The sequence below is a fragment of the Ambystoma mexicanum genome, chromosome 10, assembly GCF_040938575.1.
Source record: "Ambystoma mexicanum isolate Mex_15411 chromosome 10, UKY_AmexF1_1, whole genome shotgun sequence".
Lineage (NCBI taxonomy): Eukaryota > Metazoa > Chordata > Amphibia > Caudata > Ambystomatidae > Ambystoma > Ambystoma mexicanum.
Window position 1 is genome coordinate 13,931,206 of NC_090932.1, and position 18,429 is coordinate 13,949,634.

At 41.9% G+C, this 18,429-nt stretch overlaps 1 protein-coding gene across 2 annotated transcripts in view; it reads left to right on the forward strand.

Moving 5' to 3' along the window:
- The window catches only part of LOC138491101 (probable cation-transporting ATPase 13A4), a 978,968-nt gene that overhangs the window by 635,661 nt on the left and 324,878 nt on the right, over positions 1 to 18,429 (forward strand). For both annotated transcript variants that reach the window (XM_069617419.1, XM_069617420.1), the window contains exon 18: positions 6,798 to 6,922. In XM_069617419.1, the coding sequence (XP_069473520.1) occupies positions 6,798 to 6,922 (125 nt within the window). The remainder of the gene's footprint in view (positions 1 to 6,797; positions 6,923 to 18,429) is intronic.

Genomic DNA, 18,429 nt, shown 5'->3' on the forward strand with positions numbered 1-18,429 from the left:
CGATTAAAGAACTCGGTAGCACCCTCAGACTTCCCTTGGACAAAGGCCGTAAGTTTGTCCCAAATAATTATTTTTTCTGGAATTATAGTTTTTAATTTTGCAATGATTCTATCAGGCAAGGTTAGTATCACCTGGGGCGGTCTTTCACCAGCTGGCCTTTCTCCATCGAGTCTAATTATATTCGTCCATGTATCTCCCAACCCTGGCACGTCATCTATAGTTCTAACTTGTTTCCACAAATCTACGGGCAGGAGTAAAGGAAATAACAAATCGATATCGCCTAAGGTGAACACTGAGGACTGCACGACGGACTATATATCTTTATAGGATCCTGTCGAATTTTTCCTAATATCAGGAATAGATTGTCTAATAGTATTCACTTCCTGTCTTGAGAACGGGACGTGAACAAACTGTGATACATAATGTGCAGGAATGTCCACAGCGACTATTCCTCGTGCAGCATCGGCCGCAATCTCAACCTTCAGGACAAATGTCGCAGGAACCTCTCTCATAGGCAACTGAGAAGTAGGTGACTCGAACGCTTACTAAGCAACAGAGCTAAGTTGAGCGCTAAAACAGTCGAAGAAGTGTCAAGTGAAAAAGCTCTCTTATAAATACTCAATAACTCTGTGGGACAACTAATCTTTCTTTTTACACAATCATCCTGTAGGTACTCTATCATTACCTGTATCACTTCCCTCTGCATTTCTGGCGTATACTGACTATATGTGTCATATACTTCAACTGGCGTTATCCACATATCTGAAATCCATCTAAGTGCGTCCTTCGTATAAATTTGTGCTTCCTCAGATATCGATTTACGACAAGGAAGGAACCGTTTCTGCACATACATACTTTCCCCCTCGTCATCCTCATTCTGAAACTTTTCTAACTCCTTTCTATACCCAAATAACCTCTCGACATGCTCATTTACTTTCTCCACAGTGTCTGTAGAAAACGCTGAAGTATTTAGATCCCTTAACCCTTGCGGGAGATGCGCATTATTTAATTTTCCCCACATCACACATAAATGAATCCCTAAACCTTCAATAAAAAAAATATTCTCAGGAAAATTATCCATATTCCAAAGTGTGGCAAAAACATCAGCTTGATCATCCCTCTCCATACAATGCTTAGCCCATGCAATCAAATCTCGTTTCTTCTCTGGTGGTACACTATTATGCGAGTGACAACCTTCGACCCTGCACCACGATCGACTACAAGCGGCTCTGGACCACTTGGAAGAGAGGGAGCAGGCAAATTCAATGGAGGTACTGTAACTGGTGCGATAAGAAGAGGTGGAGGAGTTGGAGGAAGGGGAACATTAGGAGGAGCAGGAATAACGGGAACAAAAGCAGGTCGAGCAGGAATAGCAGGAGGAAGAGGCAAAGCAGCAGGAAGAGGAACATACGGAGGTGGCGCAGAGGCACCAGGCCTTCGTTCATTTAACAATTTGTCTATGAATTCATCGGAAGCATGGAGGTCTTTGGAAGGATAGATTTTCTGAATTCCAAGTGAGAAAGCCCTATCCATATTCCTAGTCGATTCAGAATGTTTATCTTGGTCATACAATAATGCTTTTTCGGCGTTCGTCTTATGACGGCGCGCATGTTTTTCTCTACTTTTAAGTTGCTGCAACGCTTCTTTTTTCCAATTCTGCAAAACATCACATGCTGCAGGTCTAGCCTTTTTCTTTAATAGAATTGACTCTAAATACTCAATACGAGGGATTTCAAAACTATCATTGATTAGCCACTGAAGTTCGGAGGCATGTCTGGTTTGTCTGTGCCAAATGTCATTAAAAAATATACTTCCAATGCCATGCTAACAGTACATAGTACATGCCGGCGACCCCTCCCGTGGTGTGGGATGGCTAAATTCCAAAGATTGTCTATCGCTGCGGAACAACGCCCTGAAGCAGGTAGACAATTTCCCAGGCATATCAAATTATTGGTGTTACCTGGTCAATAATTGTGTCTGCAGATACAATGCGCCAAATTCAAATTATCAGGGTTGAATTAAGAGTCGGGTCACGACTCACCTGAACAAACCTAAGGAGGTCCGATCGGATTTCAAAGAATCTTACCTAACTAATCTTACCTCGTGTATGGTGATTTCAGCAAGTCTGCCCACCTCGATAAGTGGACCCTCGTCAAGATGCCGTCTCGGACCACAAGCAAATCGTCCAGTGATCGGGTCGTGCAGCGCTGCTGAGGAGTCACGTCTCGTTCAGCGGGGCCCCCTTTTGTCACACCGTCCAATCCCGGTCCGATAGCCTGCGTCAACCTTCAACAATCCGGCATCAATCTTGAGGGTCCCTATTCAGGCGCCAACTGTGAAAACTAAATCAAAATATCGAGGCTGAGTACCCCAAAAGGAAATACACCGAACACGGGTTACAAAGGAACATACAAAGTACTTTATTTTATACTGAATCCAGTTACGAAGAACAGAGCAAAATCAGATAGCTATCGGCCCTCAGTGCAACACAACAAACTCCATCGTGGTTCAGTGTATTCAGTGAGAGACGCTGTACATTAGAATGCATTGGTCTTTTATACTCTTCGTGAGCACAATGTCCAGCCCTACTTCGGGTTAATATTCCGCTAGTACATCACTGATCTAGGGTTCATGCCAAGTGTTGCACATCTGCATATAACTGGTTTGTTTTTAATACATATATCAACAAGCCTACACGGCAACTGTGTATTCTGGGATTTCCCATGCAGGTCTTCTCAAACGTTAATACAATGTAGTTAAACAAGTGTTCTACATTCAGTATTTGAATACATTGTTCTTAACATGCTCGCGGATTAGTTTCTTTGCATGAGTAGTCCTTTACACACAGGTCAACGAAGGACAAGGTCTCAGTTCACGACCTCAACAAGTGGCCTGCAGGCAAGTTACATATTAGCTACATACAGAGGTCAAGACAGCCATGTTGTATTTTGGAATGACATCGTCCACCATTTTTACTCACAGGGTGACTTTACAAAGCAAACCTAAAATGGCGGATTGACCTAAAATGGCGGCTTACATTGATTTTAAGGTCAGGACCTTGCAACACGGATTTCTTCACAAGCGACTTATAAGCAGCTTGGCGTAGGCCAATATACATATATTTATTGCGATAGGAGGCACAATATAATTTCTCATTTGACACTCTGATAGTGGTAGAATATATGATAAGAAATGAATCTGATGTTGACTTTCTGTTGTTTCATGACACACTTAAGTTCTGCGATGTGCAGTAAAATATTGGGTAAATAATTAGTGTCACAGTATACCAAATTCTTTACCTTGTTTTCTCATAAATGGCTAAAAGTGAATATGATAACATTTGTAGCAGTTAAAATACCAAATGTTTACTGCACACTCTTGACAATTATCTGTACGAGAATATGCACAGGTGCTTTGTCACATCTTCAAGAATTGAGTGCAAGAATAATTCCATTGCTTCCTGAGATCCTGCTGTGCCAGTGCTGGGTTTTGAGTTGGCGTCGCTCCTGAGGTCCTATGGCACCGGAGTTTTGTTTAGAGATATGATACGATACGATAAGTCATTTATAATGCGCCTGTACACAAGTGTTTCTAGACGTTACAAGACAAGGGAAGACAGACGGAAGACAAAACAAACGATCTTTCTAGGCCTTGTGTCATTCAGATTGTGCAAGGGGGAAGGAAAAGGAGAAGTGCCAGGGGAGAGGTGGGGTGAGTGCGGTGGCAAAAGCATGGTAAGTGCTGCCAGGGTGGTGGCTCAAGTAAGTGCAAGGAAGCAGGGGACTGTAGAGTTGCAGATACACTCCCTAAGTGGGTGGGAGGCCCGGAGGCAGTGCAAGGGGCTCCTGGACATAGCCTAGTGCCTGTGAGGTTCACTGGGGGGCCATGTTATCAATTAGCGCAGCAGACAGGAGCATCAGCAGGGGAGAGAGAGAAAGCGGAAGTGAAAAGGAAGGTCTTGAGTTTCTTTCCGAAACCTTAGGTGGTCTTGCTCAAGTTTGAGACAGGAAGGCTGTTCCAGAAGGAGGCCCCATCCGAGGACAGTGATCTACCGCCTATTCTCTGCCTGCAGAAGCGTCTGACCCTCAGAGAGTTGGAGGTGCATGAACGGAGAGCTCGAGAAGGTAGATGCTTAGGAAGAGAGAGTTGGATGTAGTGTGGTCCCGGCCCTAGAAAGCCTTGTGGACAATGCAGAGTGTCCTGAACTTGATCCTTGCAGCCAATGGGAGCCAGTGGACAGATTTCAGGGCTGGAGAGTATGAGAAGCTAATGGGTGTCTCACCTACTAGTCCCCGGGGCCATCTCTTTCAGGTGGCAAGGGCACGGCCATCGCCTTTGGATCCAGACCAAGGGGGTGGAGCAGTGAGGGAGGATCACCTGGGTGAGGGGTATTCAGGGAGTGGGGGTGAGGTGACCGATGGTGAGATGTGGTATTCCCCACTTTCCCACACATATGACCCATCCTATCTTATAGGATTCACCACTGTCCCAACTCGCCCCCCCTTTTCACACAAACACGTGGCGGCAGAAGAGGTCGACTGAGAGTGGAGAGGCTAACCCTTACATATACCATTGAACATGTCCTGCTGATCTGGTCAAGCAAAGTTAGGCACTTAACTTCAAGTACATACATCTGATACCAATTAGCTCTCCCCAGACAGATAAAAGGCAGAATATAGAGACACACTCTGAGCAAGGTGGAACACGAGAAGGAGCAGAACTTCTGGGGTGAAGGCGAACCTACTGGAGCAGATTGACAGACAGTGGGACAAGAGTAAAGGGTATAGCACCCCAGGAGTTCCCTACAGGAGGTTGTTGCCTCCAAAAGGCCTTGAAAGACACGTGGAGAAGACTGTATCCCAGACAAGAAGACTGCATTGTGTTCCAAGGATGCCAGCCAACCTCCCGAGTGAACAGCAGAGTTGGGGAGTTGAGGCCAAGCTTGTAGTATTAACCTTTACCCATGAATTAACCTTACAAAGACCAGAAAGGAATGCACACAGCCGGTCAGTTGGCAAGCGACATGAAGGCTGGTGTGTGTGTTAAGCAAAGATTGAAGTTGCAACAGTATATCTCACGATTGAAGGCTGCAGGTGTATGATATGTTAAGAAAGGCAGACCAGTGGTGAACTTTGAATTAGTGATAGCTGTGAAACCAGCGATATTGAGTAGCAGAGCGGTCCGGTGAAAGGAAGTAGCCCATTGGAAAGTCTCTATGAAAGGCAAAGTGTTTTTGGTATAATGTGATAAAGTGAATGAATTATAAAAATCGAAGTGGTCAAAAGTAACCCCGGGAAAAGGGGTGGAAGTGAAAAGGTGAATGTTGATCTTTTGTGCTTATGACATCAAACTACCCTGCAAAAGAGACACTGGGACAATTAACACGAGAGTGTGAGGTGAAGTGAAAAGTCGAAGTGGTCCTGTGGAAATCTATAGTAAAAGCCACGCACAATCGAAAGTCAGGAAAATGTCCAAGCCCGACTGAGGGAGAATGGAAGTGTGATAAATTAGGGAAAGAGAACCCCTAAAGGATGTGAATAAAGCTTGGGGAAGGGACCTCCTGCAAGTGCCATGTTTGAAAGGTCCGAGCCCGACTGAGGGAGACCTACGTGAACTTGTTGTTTTGAGAGGTCCGAGCCCGATCGAGGGAGACGTATGTGAACTTTTTGTTGAACTGTGTTTTGAAAGCTGGAAAGAGAGACTTTAACGTAGAAGGCCAGGCGGGCATTAATCCACATTTTGAACTGCCTTTGTTTTGAGAACCTGAGCCAGAGTGTGTCATCCTGTCTATGGGGACCACCTTACCCTGTGCTGTCCAAAGTGGGGAGGAGAGCTGACTCAGCCAATTGTATTTTTTATATTCAAACACTGATTTTCCTTTGCATACATGTTCTCCATTACACACTTTTTGTACAAGAGATGGGGAAGCATTAGGTTTTGTTAGTATAGGCCATTTTGATTTGACAGACTCAACTAGAACGGTTTTATTTATTATTTGATGGTAGAGACTACTCCCATCCTAGCTGTAGGGCAAAGTAGGAGTTTTTCCAAACGCCGAAAATTGAATAAAGGTTTTACAAATTGTATCTTTTGTATCAGTATCAGTGTTATACTTCTGATACCATGCTTCCCTTGCAAGAGATACAATCCCTTGGCTGGAGGCCAAGGACAAGTCTCGCAGTCCTGTTCTGGGTTAGTTGCAAAGGTGAAGAACAGAGGCAGGCAGATTTAGAAAGAGGCTGCTGCAGTAGTCCAGCGTAAAGAGAATCAGGGATCTGGAGACAGTGAGCTTCTGGGAGAAGGTGAGGAAAGGAAGAAGACCTGAGGAGGTGCAGCTGGTAGTTTGATGTCTTAGAGATGTCAGAGATGTGAGGAGGAAAGGAGAGGGTGGAGTCAAAGATGACACCAAGGTTCTTTACCTAACGAGAGGGTGCAGGTAGAGGGCCCAGGGTGGGTGGCCAGGGGTGCCAATGAGAAGGATCTCAGTCTTGCTGGCATTAAGGCAGAGATCATTGGAGGCACACCATTCCTTAATCACAGATAGACAGTCAGGTATGAGATCCTGAGATCCTACGATGCCAGAGCTGGACTTACAGTGGGCATTGCTTCTGAAATATCTAGGGTGCTCTTCTTGGTTACTGACTGTATTGATGTCCTGAACACTAGACACGTTCTTCCTAGTGCTGTCTAAGTCCTCTATGTATTTATGAAGCATAGATTATTTTTTTGCCCTGGTTCTGTTTTACTCACTTTTCCTACTGATTTTCTTGCTTTATTTTATACAATTTTAATTTAAGGGAAGACATTGAATCCGACTTGGAATTTCTTGGATTTCTGATATTAGAAAACAGACTGAAGGCAGAGACCAGAGCTGTGCTGCAGGAGCTGACTGCTGCCAAGATCAGGACTGTGATGGTCACAGGTAGGTGGCCACCTTTCTATGGGTTTCTCGCTGTATGAGTCCATCTTCATAGTGGCCAACGTATTTGCTTTATTGCAAACCTTCCTGAAGAAATTATTTAGAAATTGCATTAAACTAAGGCCACTGTTTGGCATGCCGCAATGCATACACAAAGGCTTTGTTGTTTGAATCATGTTTTTGATATAAAACCGCTGACATACACTGACCTGTGAAACCGATCTCCAGAAATAAATCTTGGTTCTTCTTTGGATAAGCCAAACATGGGGCTTCATAAAACAATCTTTATAATTTGGCTAGCACTTGGAATTGTTCCTTTCCCCATTTCTAAGGAGCTCCATACTTCAGTAATTTAGTCAATGGTTGTGTGGTTTCCGCATATCCTTCAATGAATTTCCTATTGTAACTTGTCATCCCTAATAAACCTTTTAACCCTTCAGATTTGTGGGATCTTTAAATATTTGAATAACTTCAATCTTTTTCTTTTGTGGGCTTAACCCTTGCCCCATCAACTCATGTCCCAAGAAATGTACCCTTTTCCTACACCACTGCACCTTCTGCAATGACACTTCTGCCATAGCCTTTTGTAACTGGCTGAGCACATGTCTAATTTCATTTAAATGCATGTATTGGGTATTTATAATGTGCCAATACACAATCTCTTTAATGACTTTTTATGTCTTCATTTTTTAACAGGAAATCATCCACATAGACCACTGTTCCCCTCCCAGCTGCATCAGGGAGGGCTTTTTTGAGGAAGATCCCAAATGCACTTTTACTGTTGATAAAGCCAAACAGGGTACCATTCCACGCATATTGTAGTACATTAATCAAAAAGGCAAATAGATTTTGTATGTTTTTGGCCGGGGGTACACCCCAATAACCTGTTGTAAGATCCAAGGTGGTAAAGACCTTTGTTCCTTGAGTCTACGCAAGGCCTTGAACAATAAATGGAAGTGGCCACCTTGACACAGGCACCCTCTAATTTAGTTTTCTCAAGTCTGCACATAAACGCCATTGACCATTGGGCTTCAGCACACATAATATGGGCGTGTTGGAGCTACTGTGAATGGGTCTAATGTTTCCTCTGGACTCTAAACTTTTAATTATTTCTGCCGAGGACTCCAAACAGGCCATGAGTAGCCTACTTTGTGCCACAAATAAAGGTTCCTTAGCATAGCCCTCTGGCAGAGTAGCAACATGCAGTCAACCCCCACAATCACAGGCATCCGTAGCAAATACCTCCTTCAATTCAATAAATATTTTTCTCAATTGGTCTTTCTCTTCTTTATTGGTGCAGGCATCTGCCACCTGAATTTGTTCCTCAACCATTATAGAAAATAATGGAAAATCCTCCAAAGGAGGAACCTCTGTACTTTCTTCTAACTGTGTGGCAATATCCCTTTGAGAGACGCCACCCTCAAGGAGCCTGGCATTTCAGCCTCTACTTCAATCTGATGTTTTTCCTCCTTACGTTCATCCACCAGAAATAGGATGCAATCGTCCTCATGACAACAAATCACACCCTTTGGTTCATAACCGTAAACGTACTGAATTCAAAAAATCCAGTTTGGTTTAGAATTTAATGACATAACCTTCAAGAATATTCCCAATGATTGGATTGTTTAAATCTGCAGTGCAGTGTGATTCTTGCATCGCCATCCCTAATGGTGTCCCTTCTACCAAGTGAATATCTTGACATCCTTTGTTATTCACCAGTATTTGAATGGAAACATCCCCAACTTCCACTAAAGGTGTGTATTTTCATTCTAGCCCCTGCTGCCTCATGGTTTTAATGAGACAAACAAATGCATTGGCCTCCTTCATCTGGTGTCCCTTAGTGTACTTTAATGGTATTGCAAATTGCCTTGTGAATGCAGGAATGGTAACACCCAACTTCACTTGCAGCTCAGCTACATATGGCGTTATTTGGTTACCTTCTGTCTTCAAACTGGTCTAGAACACACCTTTTGATTCCAGAAATCTAAAACCGTACACATTTTGTGCATGATGTCCTTTGCAATATAGAATTTAGCTCTGGTTCCACTTACATCACTTTCTCATTAATGAAACTCCTTTCCTGTTCTAGGGCCAAAACTGCCTCACTCATTTCTGGATGGCCATCACATGCACAAGCATCCAGGCCTGACCTTCCTTCATGTGTACTTCTGCAATTGTTCAAATATACTTTTCCTGGCTCTGAAACCTCACTTTGCTCAGAGTCTTCATCACTCAGAAGAACCACAATGTGTTTTCATCTATCTGTGCCTGGCAGTTCCTCCTGGGATGCAGTGAATCTCTAATGACTGCTTTTCTTTTTCACCTTGCATTTCACCCTGACGCATGAAGATACACTTCCACTGCTCTCTTTGATCTTGCAATGGTGTGGCTTTCTTTTGCATTGCTAACCTGGCTCATCACATTCTTAGGTTTCAAAGGCTTCTTGGCCAAAGACTACAGAAACCCATTTACCCATTCAATTAGGGGTGATAATCTCTTCAGACAATTTTTTCCTGATAGGAATGGAGTTTCCTCAATGAACGTGACTACCACCTCTTGCCTCATCCTAAGTTTCCCGACCTTGATGTCAAATTCAGTGGCACCTTTCACTGGTATTTCTTTCACATTGAAATTGTTCACAGGGCCTTCAATCTGTCACAATTTCAACGTGTCTTGTGGAAGTCTCCCTTTGTTTATGCTGTCCAATACTTTCCTTGACATTACGTTGCTCGTGCACCGGTATCCACCATTGCAGGTACATTGCAATGCTCTTCAATTGTAACAGGGGCATAATACCTGTCCTCACATTCGTCCAGTATGCATAGGAAAGGTGAATTGTTACTAATCTCAGGACTTATTTTCCTTTGGCCTGCTTGGCTTCTTGCTAAGCAAAGGGCAAATGAAATTACATTTTTCCTCCCTTTTTGCCCATCTCTTTTTCAGTGTCTCTGTTTATTTTTCTGTCCTGTGAATTCATTTGGAGATTTGCCATGAATTGTCCCACTTGTATAGCGGGCCACCTGTGTTTACACCCCATTCCTTTTCTGCTGTTCCCCCATTATTTTGATTTCCTTCACTTACCTCTAGACTTGGGCACAACTATTTTGTGTTTTCGTTAATATCGTGTGGCAGAATATCAGAGTTTTGTGTTTGAAGCTTACCTGGCTCTTGTACCATACCGGTCAGCTCTGCCGCTTGGAATACTTGGGGCTCAAAATACTCAGGCTACTCAACTACACACATTCTTTGGGAAACTTTCATTTCTGTGGAGATATGAGCACTATTAGAATTGTCAAGTAATGAAACCCATCATTTTTTATTTCTGTTTTCACCTATTATTTCTTTCATTCTGGCATCATTTAATACTGAGGCATTAGTCCACCATTAATCGTGTAAAGGTCCACTTGGTCACTGTGTATCATTTGTTCAAAAGTATGTGCCCCATCATTTTCATGTTGCATGCTCTTTTTAAATCATCTTTTAATGTGTTGTTCTTTGGGTCCCTCCTGTGCATTTCTCTTTTCTTCTTTTGCATTTTAACACACCTGAATAGTTTGGTTTAATTCTAAGTCAAACCACACTCCTTTCTTGTGTGTGATTTTATTTCCTATGTTACCATCATCTGGTTGTTTTCATAATTCTAATTCACTTAGCGATTCAGTTTGTTCAGACAATAGTGTGTCATGTGTACCTTCGGTTTGGGAATCCTGGCTGATTAGTCATTTGCTACTACCTTTTTGAATGTCACACTTGCGACGTTCTGCATTCCCACCTAGATGCTGTTTTTGCCCTGTGCATAGCTTTCCTATCTGCTCAGCTAACATTTTCACTTTTGCCTCTAAGCACTGGACTCTATCCAGGTCCCTAGACTCACCCCTCCGTGCTCTAGGTCGGTACTGGTTGGATTCATATCGATCAGGCCTATTTTGGATTGTTTTCAGGAGACTGATTCCTGTTTGTATTTCCCCTGAACTCCCGAGACAGAGGATGTGGGGAATGTAGGGTGACCGTCCTCAGTCCACAGTCTACCTATGAACTATAGGTTACATTTTGTCTCTCATTTGATTGATACTACTTCCTTTGCTGATTTCCATTTTCCATAAACATAGCCACATATCTTGGCCATGTCTGATTTCCATATATCATTGTCGCATGGTTAAAACTAATCCATGCCCCTAATGCCTGGTAGGGCCTGTTATACATTTGACTTTGGTGTTATTAGGCCCTAGCATATCATAGCCAAATGAAAGATAACGCAGACACAAAGTGAGTTTTCAGGTGAGTTTATTGAAACGGGCCCACCATTTACAACACCAAGAACCAACTGCTGTTCTTCTCGTTCCGGCCTCAAGAGCTCAGTAGAACTTGGTGCATAGCTAATGAAGATGGAACCCCGAACGAAAGTAAACACATCCATAACAAAGTAAATTCTTTACATATCTCCCTTCCCAGAACATTCAATAAAACCCCAAAATAACACTATATTTATGACTTAACTCAATAAGAATTAAAAGAATTTACACACAGAAAGATCTCATTGAACAAAATCCTTTAACCAAATTGGTTTGTGTGTAGGTCTCCTTGAAACAGTATTGTTATTAACTTTGACATTTGGATTAGTATTAGAGTCATCAATTTTATTATCCTCACTTAAGATTTGTTCCACACTCACGCCTTGAGGTTCCACACCACGTTCCTCCTTCCTTGTCTCAACTCTTGCCAACCTGCCCTGAGACCACACCTCACCTCCTTCCAACACGACCACACTTCCTCGCACCTCAACAATTTTCTTAAGACCAATATATTTACTTTCGCACACTTCTGTGGACACCTGGGGTTCTTTAATAACACCCAATCTCCAGCTTGCCATTCCCTGTTTTTCACACACTCTCTCCTGTCAAAAGACTCTTTATTGATACTTTGTGCCTGTACAATAAGTTTCATAATGGTATTCCTATCCACTACTACAGTACCAGCCAATCCTAACCACCCAGGACAGAGCTTAGTTCCTGGCTCTCTACCCTTAAGTGATACCAAAGGAGACACTTTTGTAATCGAATGAGGGGTAGTTAAATAACCCCACATCATGTGGTTCAAAAATTCTCTCCAGTTTTGGCCAGCACACATTGTAAGCTGAATTCCTCCCTTAATAAACCTATTGACTCTCTTAACTAATCCATTTGCCCTTGGGTGATAAAGTGCTGTTCTAATGTTTTTAATCCCATATCCTTCCAAGAATGTCCTCATAAACTGAGAAACAAACTGCACACCATTGTCAGAAACTAATTCAGATGGACAGCCCTGTCTGAGAAACACATTTTCTAAAAAGGAAACCAAGTCTCTAGCTGTTACCTCTCTAGCTGATTCCCATTCTACCCATTTAGAAAGGAAATAAACTAGAACAAAAATGTACTTGAATCCATCCCCAAAACCCACTACTGGTCCTAATATATCAACAGCTAGTTTTTGCCACGGTTGAATTGGCACACTATTTGGAATCAAGGGCACTTCTCGCACAATCTTACTTTTATCACTTAGTTGACATGCATTACAATTTTTTACAAAATTGTCCACCATTCTATACATTTTGGGCCACCAGTAACTGTGTCGTACCCTTCTCTTAGTAACTCCTTCTCCCAGGTGGCCTTGATGTGCCAGTTCCAACAGACTCCTTTTCACACCTTCTGGCAGAACTATACAATTTCCCCTTCTCAATCTGCTCCCTACCATGCTCAACTCTTCTCTTAATTCCAACCATGCTGCAAAGTCTTTTCAAGAATTTCTTTATCAGGCCATACATCCACAGTCCACTGCTTAATAAGTTTGACATCCTGATCTATTAGTTCAGCTTGATCCCACTCCCTACGGTCCACACTTACAAGTTCTGCAACAACACACTCTTCAGTGTCATTGGCATTCACAGTTAGATTTCCTTCCACTGGCATTCTAGACAAAAAATCTGCCACCAAGTTGTATTTCCCAGGCAAACAGCTAACATCAAAAGTGTATGTTTGAAGGCCTACACCCTGTCTGCTTATTCTTGGAGATTCTACCACCCAACTGCCACTATCAAACAACTGTATCAAGGGTTTGTGATCTGACCGCACACTATGTTTTCTCCCACACAAGATATATTTGAAATGGTTAATAGCCCAGAACATAGCCAATGCTTATCGTTCTATAACAGAAAAGTTTTTTTCTGCTCCTTTAAGAGTCCTGGAAGCAAATGCTGTAACGCTGTCTACTTTATTAGTATCATACTGTAACAAAGTGGCTCCTAGTCCTAATACACTGGCATCAACCACTAATACTGTATGGTCATTCACATCAAATTTCCCAATGGAAGGAGCACGCACATTTCCTTTCTTAATTCTTTTAAATGCTTCCCCACATTGCATGGACCACTAAAATTTCGCTCCTTTTTTCAATAAATCTCTGATAGGTGTGGATATGATAGCAAAATCTTTCACAAACTTATGATAATATTCTACTAACCCAATAAATGATCTAACTTGGTCCTTATCTGAAAGACATGGTGCATTTTCAATTGCCTCAACAGGCTCACTTTAGGTTTTATACCTTGACTTGATACTACATGACCAAGGTACTCCACACTGTCTACCGATAGTTTACACTTGTTCCTCCTTACAGTTATCCCAGCCTCCCCCAATCTTGACAGTGCAGTTTTAAGTAACAAATCATGCTCCTCCTTGGAGTCCGCGTACACCAAGACGTCATCCTGGAAAATAATCACATTACTAACTCCCTCCATCATCATTTCCATTACCCTCTGAAATACTGCTACTGCTGAGGCCAAGCCAAATGGCATCCTACAGTATTCAAATATCCCTTCAGTGGTGAGGAAGGAAGTAAGATGTTGACAATCTTCTGAAACTGGGACTTGATGGTATGCTTGCAACAGGTCAATAACGGAAAAGACATTTGCTTTACTCAATGTTGCCAATTTTTCACAAATTATTGGTAGATGGTGGCGTTCAACCAAAATGTTCTTATTAAGATCCCTCAAATCCACACATAGCCTTATGTCCCCACTGGGTTCGTAGCTATAGCCACAGGTGACAGCCACTCTGATCCTGCCACTCTTTCTATGATGCCTCTTTGGAGTAGAGCTTCAATATCTGCTTTTACTTTGCTCTTAAGATTCTGCAGAATCAGTCTAACTTTATGTATTTTTGAAACAGCACTTTCTTTAGTTTTATCTGATGTTCATATCCTCTCAGTCTCCCAAGATTTTCTGTGAACACATTTGGAAACTCCTTTTCCCAATGATCTCTCACTTCTGCAATCGTGACAGGAAATTCTGCATTAGCCTGTATTCTAATCCCCAACTATTTCAGCTCACTCCAGCCCAATAATGATGATCCTTCTCTGGATACAAACATTTCTGCTTCACAACTCCTTCCTTTGAAGTTGATGAGAGCAGGATACTTCCCTAATACATCAATTTTGACGTTGCCATACACATAGGGCTCAATGTTAGGTTTGCCCAAGTGTTCCATTTTGCCTTTGACACAGTTCTCAAATGTCTCCTTAGACATTATTGTCCATGGTGAACAACTGTCCACTTTCATTGTGACAACTCTATTATTTATCATAAACACATGTATGGGTCCCTCTTCTCCATTAGAACACATCTCCAATTTCCCGTACATGTTTAACTTGCGTATTTTGACACTCTGCTATATATTCTTCCTGTTCAAGGCACCTAGTATTTGTCTCTATGCTTTTTCTACTGAAGAACTTTATCTGCAAACTCTTGCAAAAGTCCTCTTTTCTTGCATTTGAGGCAATTAGCGTTTCGGGCAGGACAAAAAGGATTTAAAGAAACATGCCGATTGCTACCATACTTGAAGCACTTTAAGCTCTTCCCCGTGTTGAATTTTCTTCCCAGTTTTGATTTCCGCTATTTCATTGCTTTGTTTCTCTGACTTCATGCTGGCCATGTACTTGGATGTCCCCTCCATTCCTCACGCCACTTCAACTGCTTGTTCGAGGGATAGGTCCTTCGATAGTAGTTTCTCTTGTATTCTATTGTTGTTTGTGCAGCGCACTCATTGATCACGAATGAGGGAATCAGTCAAAGACTCAAATTCACATGAATGACTTAGTGTGCGCAGTTCTGCAATGAATGTTTCAACTGGTTCTAGAAGATCTTGGCTCCTTGAGAAAAATGTATATCCCTCAAAGGTGATATTCTTCCGAGGCTCGAAGTGTATTTGTAATTTCATATTTGCCACTGAAAACTGATCTTCTTCTCCTTGTCCCACATCTGTAGGTTCAGACAGACCATCAAAGACACTGCGCCTCATCACGAGTTGGGCGGTAACGCTGGCGGTATTACCACCTGTGCTATTAGCCCTACCGCCAAACCCCCTGGCGCTATTAGCGCCGGATCACGTGTTTGGTGGAATGGTTAGTGCCCATTCCCCATTGGACCCATTTGTGAATTCCTCATTCCCCATTGGGCCCAATGGGGACAATTCACGCTATTACCGCTGGCGGATTTCCTGCCGGCGGTAATGGCACCGAAAATCGGCAATTTTGCTGCGGATTTCCCCCAGCTCAGAGCTGGGGTGAAATCCGCCAAGGCCATGATCTGGTGGACCCTTTACCGCCAGACTCGTGATGAGGCCCACTGTGTCCCTCAGTTCCCAAATTATGTAATAACACAGCCTCCTTTCTTGATGGAGCCAACTTATCCCCCCCTATGGCAACTAAATAAGTGTCAAAAAGTTTTTTCCATCTGTCCCATATAATGATAGAGGTATGTTGGATAGTTTGTGTAAATTTGGGGTCTGGCGGTATTTTCTTACCACCAAAAGAGAGTGGTAGTTTGGTAATAACTTATCCTTGCATTTAGATTGGGTTTGGCCTCATATCATTCTAGTGACCATACCTTGTTATATTATATTGGCAAATCTAGTAATTTGCACTACTGGCGGTATTTTGTGGTGATAGATCATTTAGTGGTGAGCATAGTTTCCTTCCCTATATTATAACCCCATCATAAACAAAACCTTCCTTACTATTGGAATACCTTCTAGTTATCTATAGAGGGCCTTGGACCTATACACATAAGGGGACCTAACACTTTTATATAGAGTGGCACCTACAGCCTGTGGCCGGTATCACAGGCTTATCTACACCAGTGATCTATGCCCATAGGCATTGCTGGCTCATGGACCTCCAGCAATCTATATTATATTGAATACCCTCCAACAACATGCAAGGAGGGCACACACGCACACACCTGTTTATCACTGCTTATTCTTGGTTATTATTCTATCTGCATGGGCAAAATGACAAATGCATTATCAAAGAGAATAAATCTCCCCTGTGTCACAAATACAATCCCAAATGCAATATATTTTTTAAAAAAATACACCATCTGCTTTTATATATTATTTGTATTGAAAACAAATAAAATTCACAATAACAATCTTACCATGTGCATTTTCCATAATCTGTAACAAAAAGAAAAGAAGAAAGAATACAGTAACAGAGCAAACACGTTTTTTTCTTTTTAAACATATGACTTTCTTTTTAACAGTATACACATGACGAATCAAGATGCTGAGGGTTTCCCTTGCTACTCTGACTACCTGATATTTTTAGATTGGTCATTCGTCAAACAACGGCCCACAGAACCTCACTTAAACTGTCTGCTTACCAGAAATATGTGTGGCTCTCTCCCACACACGACCTTCCTTCACTCGCCTATGAAGAACAGGCCCAGTCAACATGAGCTGTCCCTGTTATCTTGGTTATATCAACACAGGTAATCTCCCTCTATTTTTGTTGTAGGGGGGCCAGTCTCTCGGAACGGGAGACACACTCAAAGGGATATATACAGAATTGAGGACTGGCTACCCCTCTCTCAGTCCTACCATGCTAGGCCAAGTAACCTACAGAATCCTATTGAGCAGAACAAGTCACTTATCAATTAGTGCCAATTATGCACATACACACAACACAGAGCGAGCGAGAGGAACCATCTTATTCAAAAATTAAAATACAGTCACAAGATAACATCTTATGTATTTTATTTATTCAGTATCAAAAGACCAATCGCAGGTAGTTAGAAAAGGAAAAACACAGCGAGAGGTGCAACACACATATTAGATTAAATATTAAACATCACTGACTACTTCTCGCTTGTTTAAAAAGCAAAAGCAAAAACAAAATATTTCATGTGGGGTTCAGCATCTTAGTCATGACCACTCTTTTAATTTAGGTGGTTTACGGATACAAGACTATCTACTTGGGCTAGTCTATTGTCATGTGTCGACTTGTTTCGGCCGTCTCAGCATATGAAACACTATCCCTAGTGTCTCTACAGACAATAAATTGTGGGCCTTCTTCAGGACAGACAGATTTCTTTTCAGATGGTGAGCCTCTTTTCCAAATCACTGTTGTAAGGTGAGTACAATCTAAAAGTCAAACATATATACATTTATCACATATTAAAAACACTAAAAAATGGTTCCATTCTCAAGCAACATCTCTGGTTCTTAATTATTACAATTTCATATCAAACATATTAATCTCATGTGCTCATTTTACATCAGAACCTCGTCAAATTGTGGTCATATTACATTCTGTAGGTTTAAATGGCCTTTACCTACATCTTGGTAGTACTAGAGCTTATTCCTAGGAACATTTAGTAATAATGCGAGTGAATCGCTATTTCCAGTTGTTCGTAAATCACCGCTCTGCCTGTCATTAGAATTTGCAGGCTTGAATGAGCTCTGTAGAAAAATGCCCAAACATATGTGTTAGTGGATCATCGTATTATTGGTTCACACGTTTATCTCACTCATTGTGATTAAAAAAATTATTCGGTTGTGTGAAACCCTTTTTTTTAAAAAAAATCTTTTTGGAGGATCGAATTGTCCTATATCATTTAAATGGATGCTGTTGTCTCATCTATTTTATCTCAAATTGATTTCTTCTTAACGTGCTATGATAATTCGCACTACAGACATTGTGCTTATCTTGGTGTCTGGGATGCACAGCGAAACTTCCAAGCAGGTGCCAGTGACACCAAGAACATCTATCTCAAGAGCCCAGCCAACACGAACTGACTTCCCCCTGTCATCTTTCCATTAGAAAAACTCAGAGCCTTCCCACATGTGACGTGACACATCTGCAGACACTTCCTTCCAATCATATTAGCAGAAAATGTATTCTGTTAACACCCTCATGTCCCAAACAATGGGAGCTTCAGATTATAACTGTATCTTTTTCGATCTCCTGCTGCCTTCCTTTCTGCTTTATGCATTCAACACAGCAAGAGAAAAGAAGAGAGAAAAAAAAAACCCAGTGCACGTTTAAACACGAATTTCAAAATATGTATTTTCACCTCATTTTGTCCATGGGACTACATTATAATGTTAATGAGTTAGCATTAGTGATTAGTAATTGTTAATTAAAGTTAGTCAGTTATATATAATGTAGTTCTTCTATGTATGAGGTATTCAAGAGAAAAA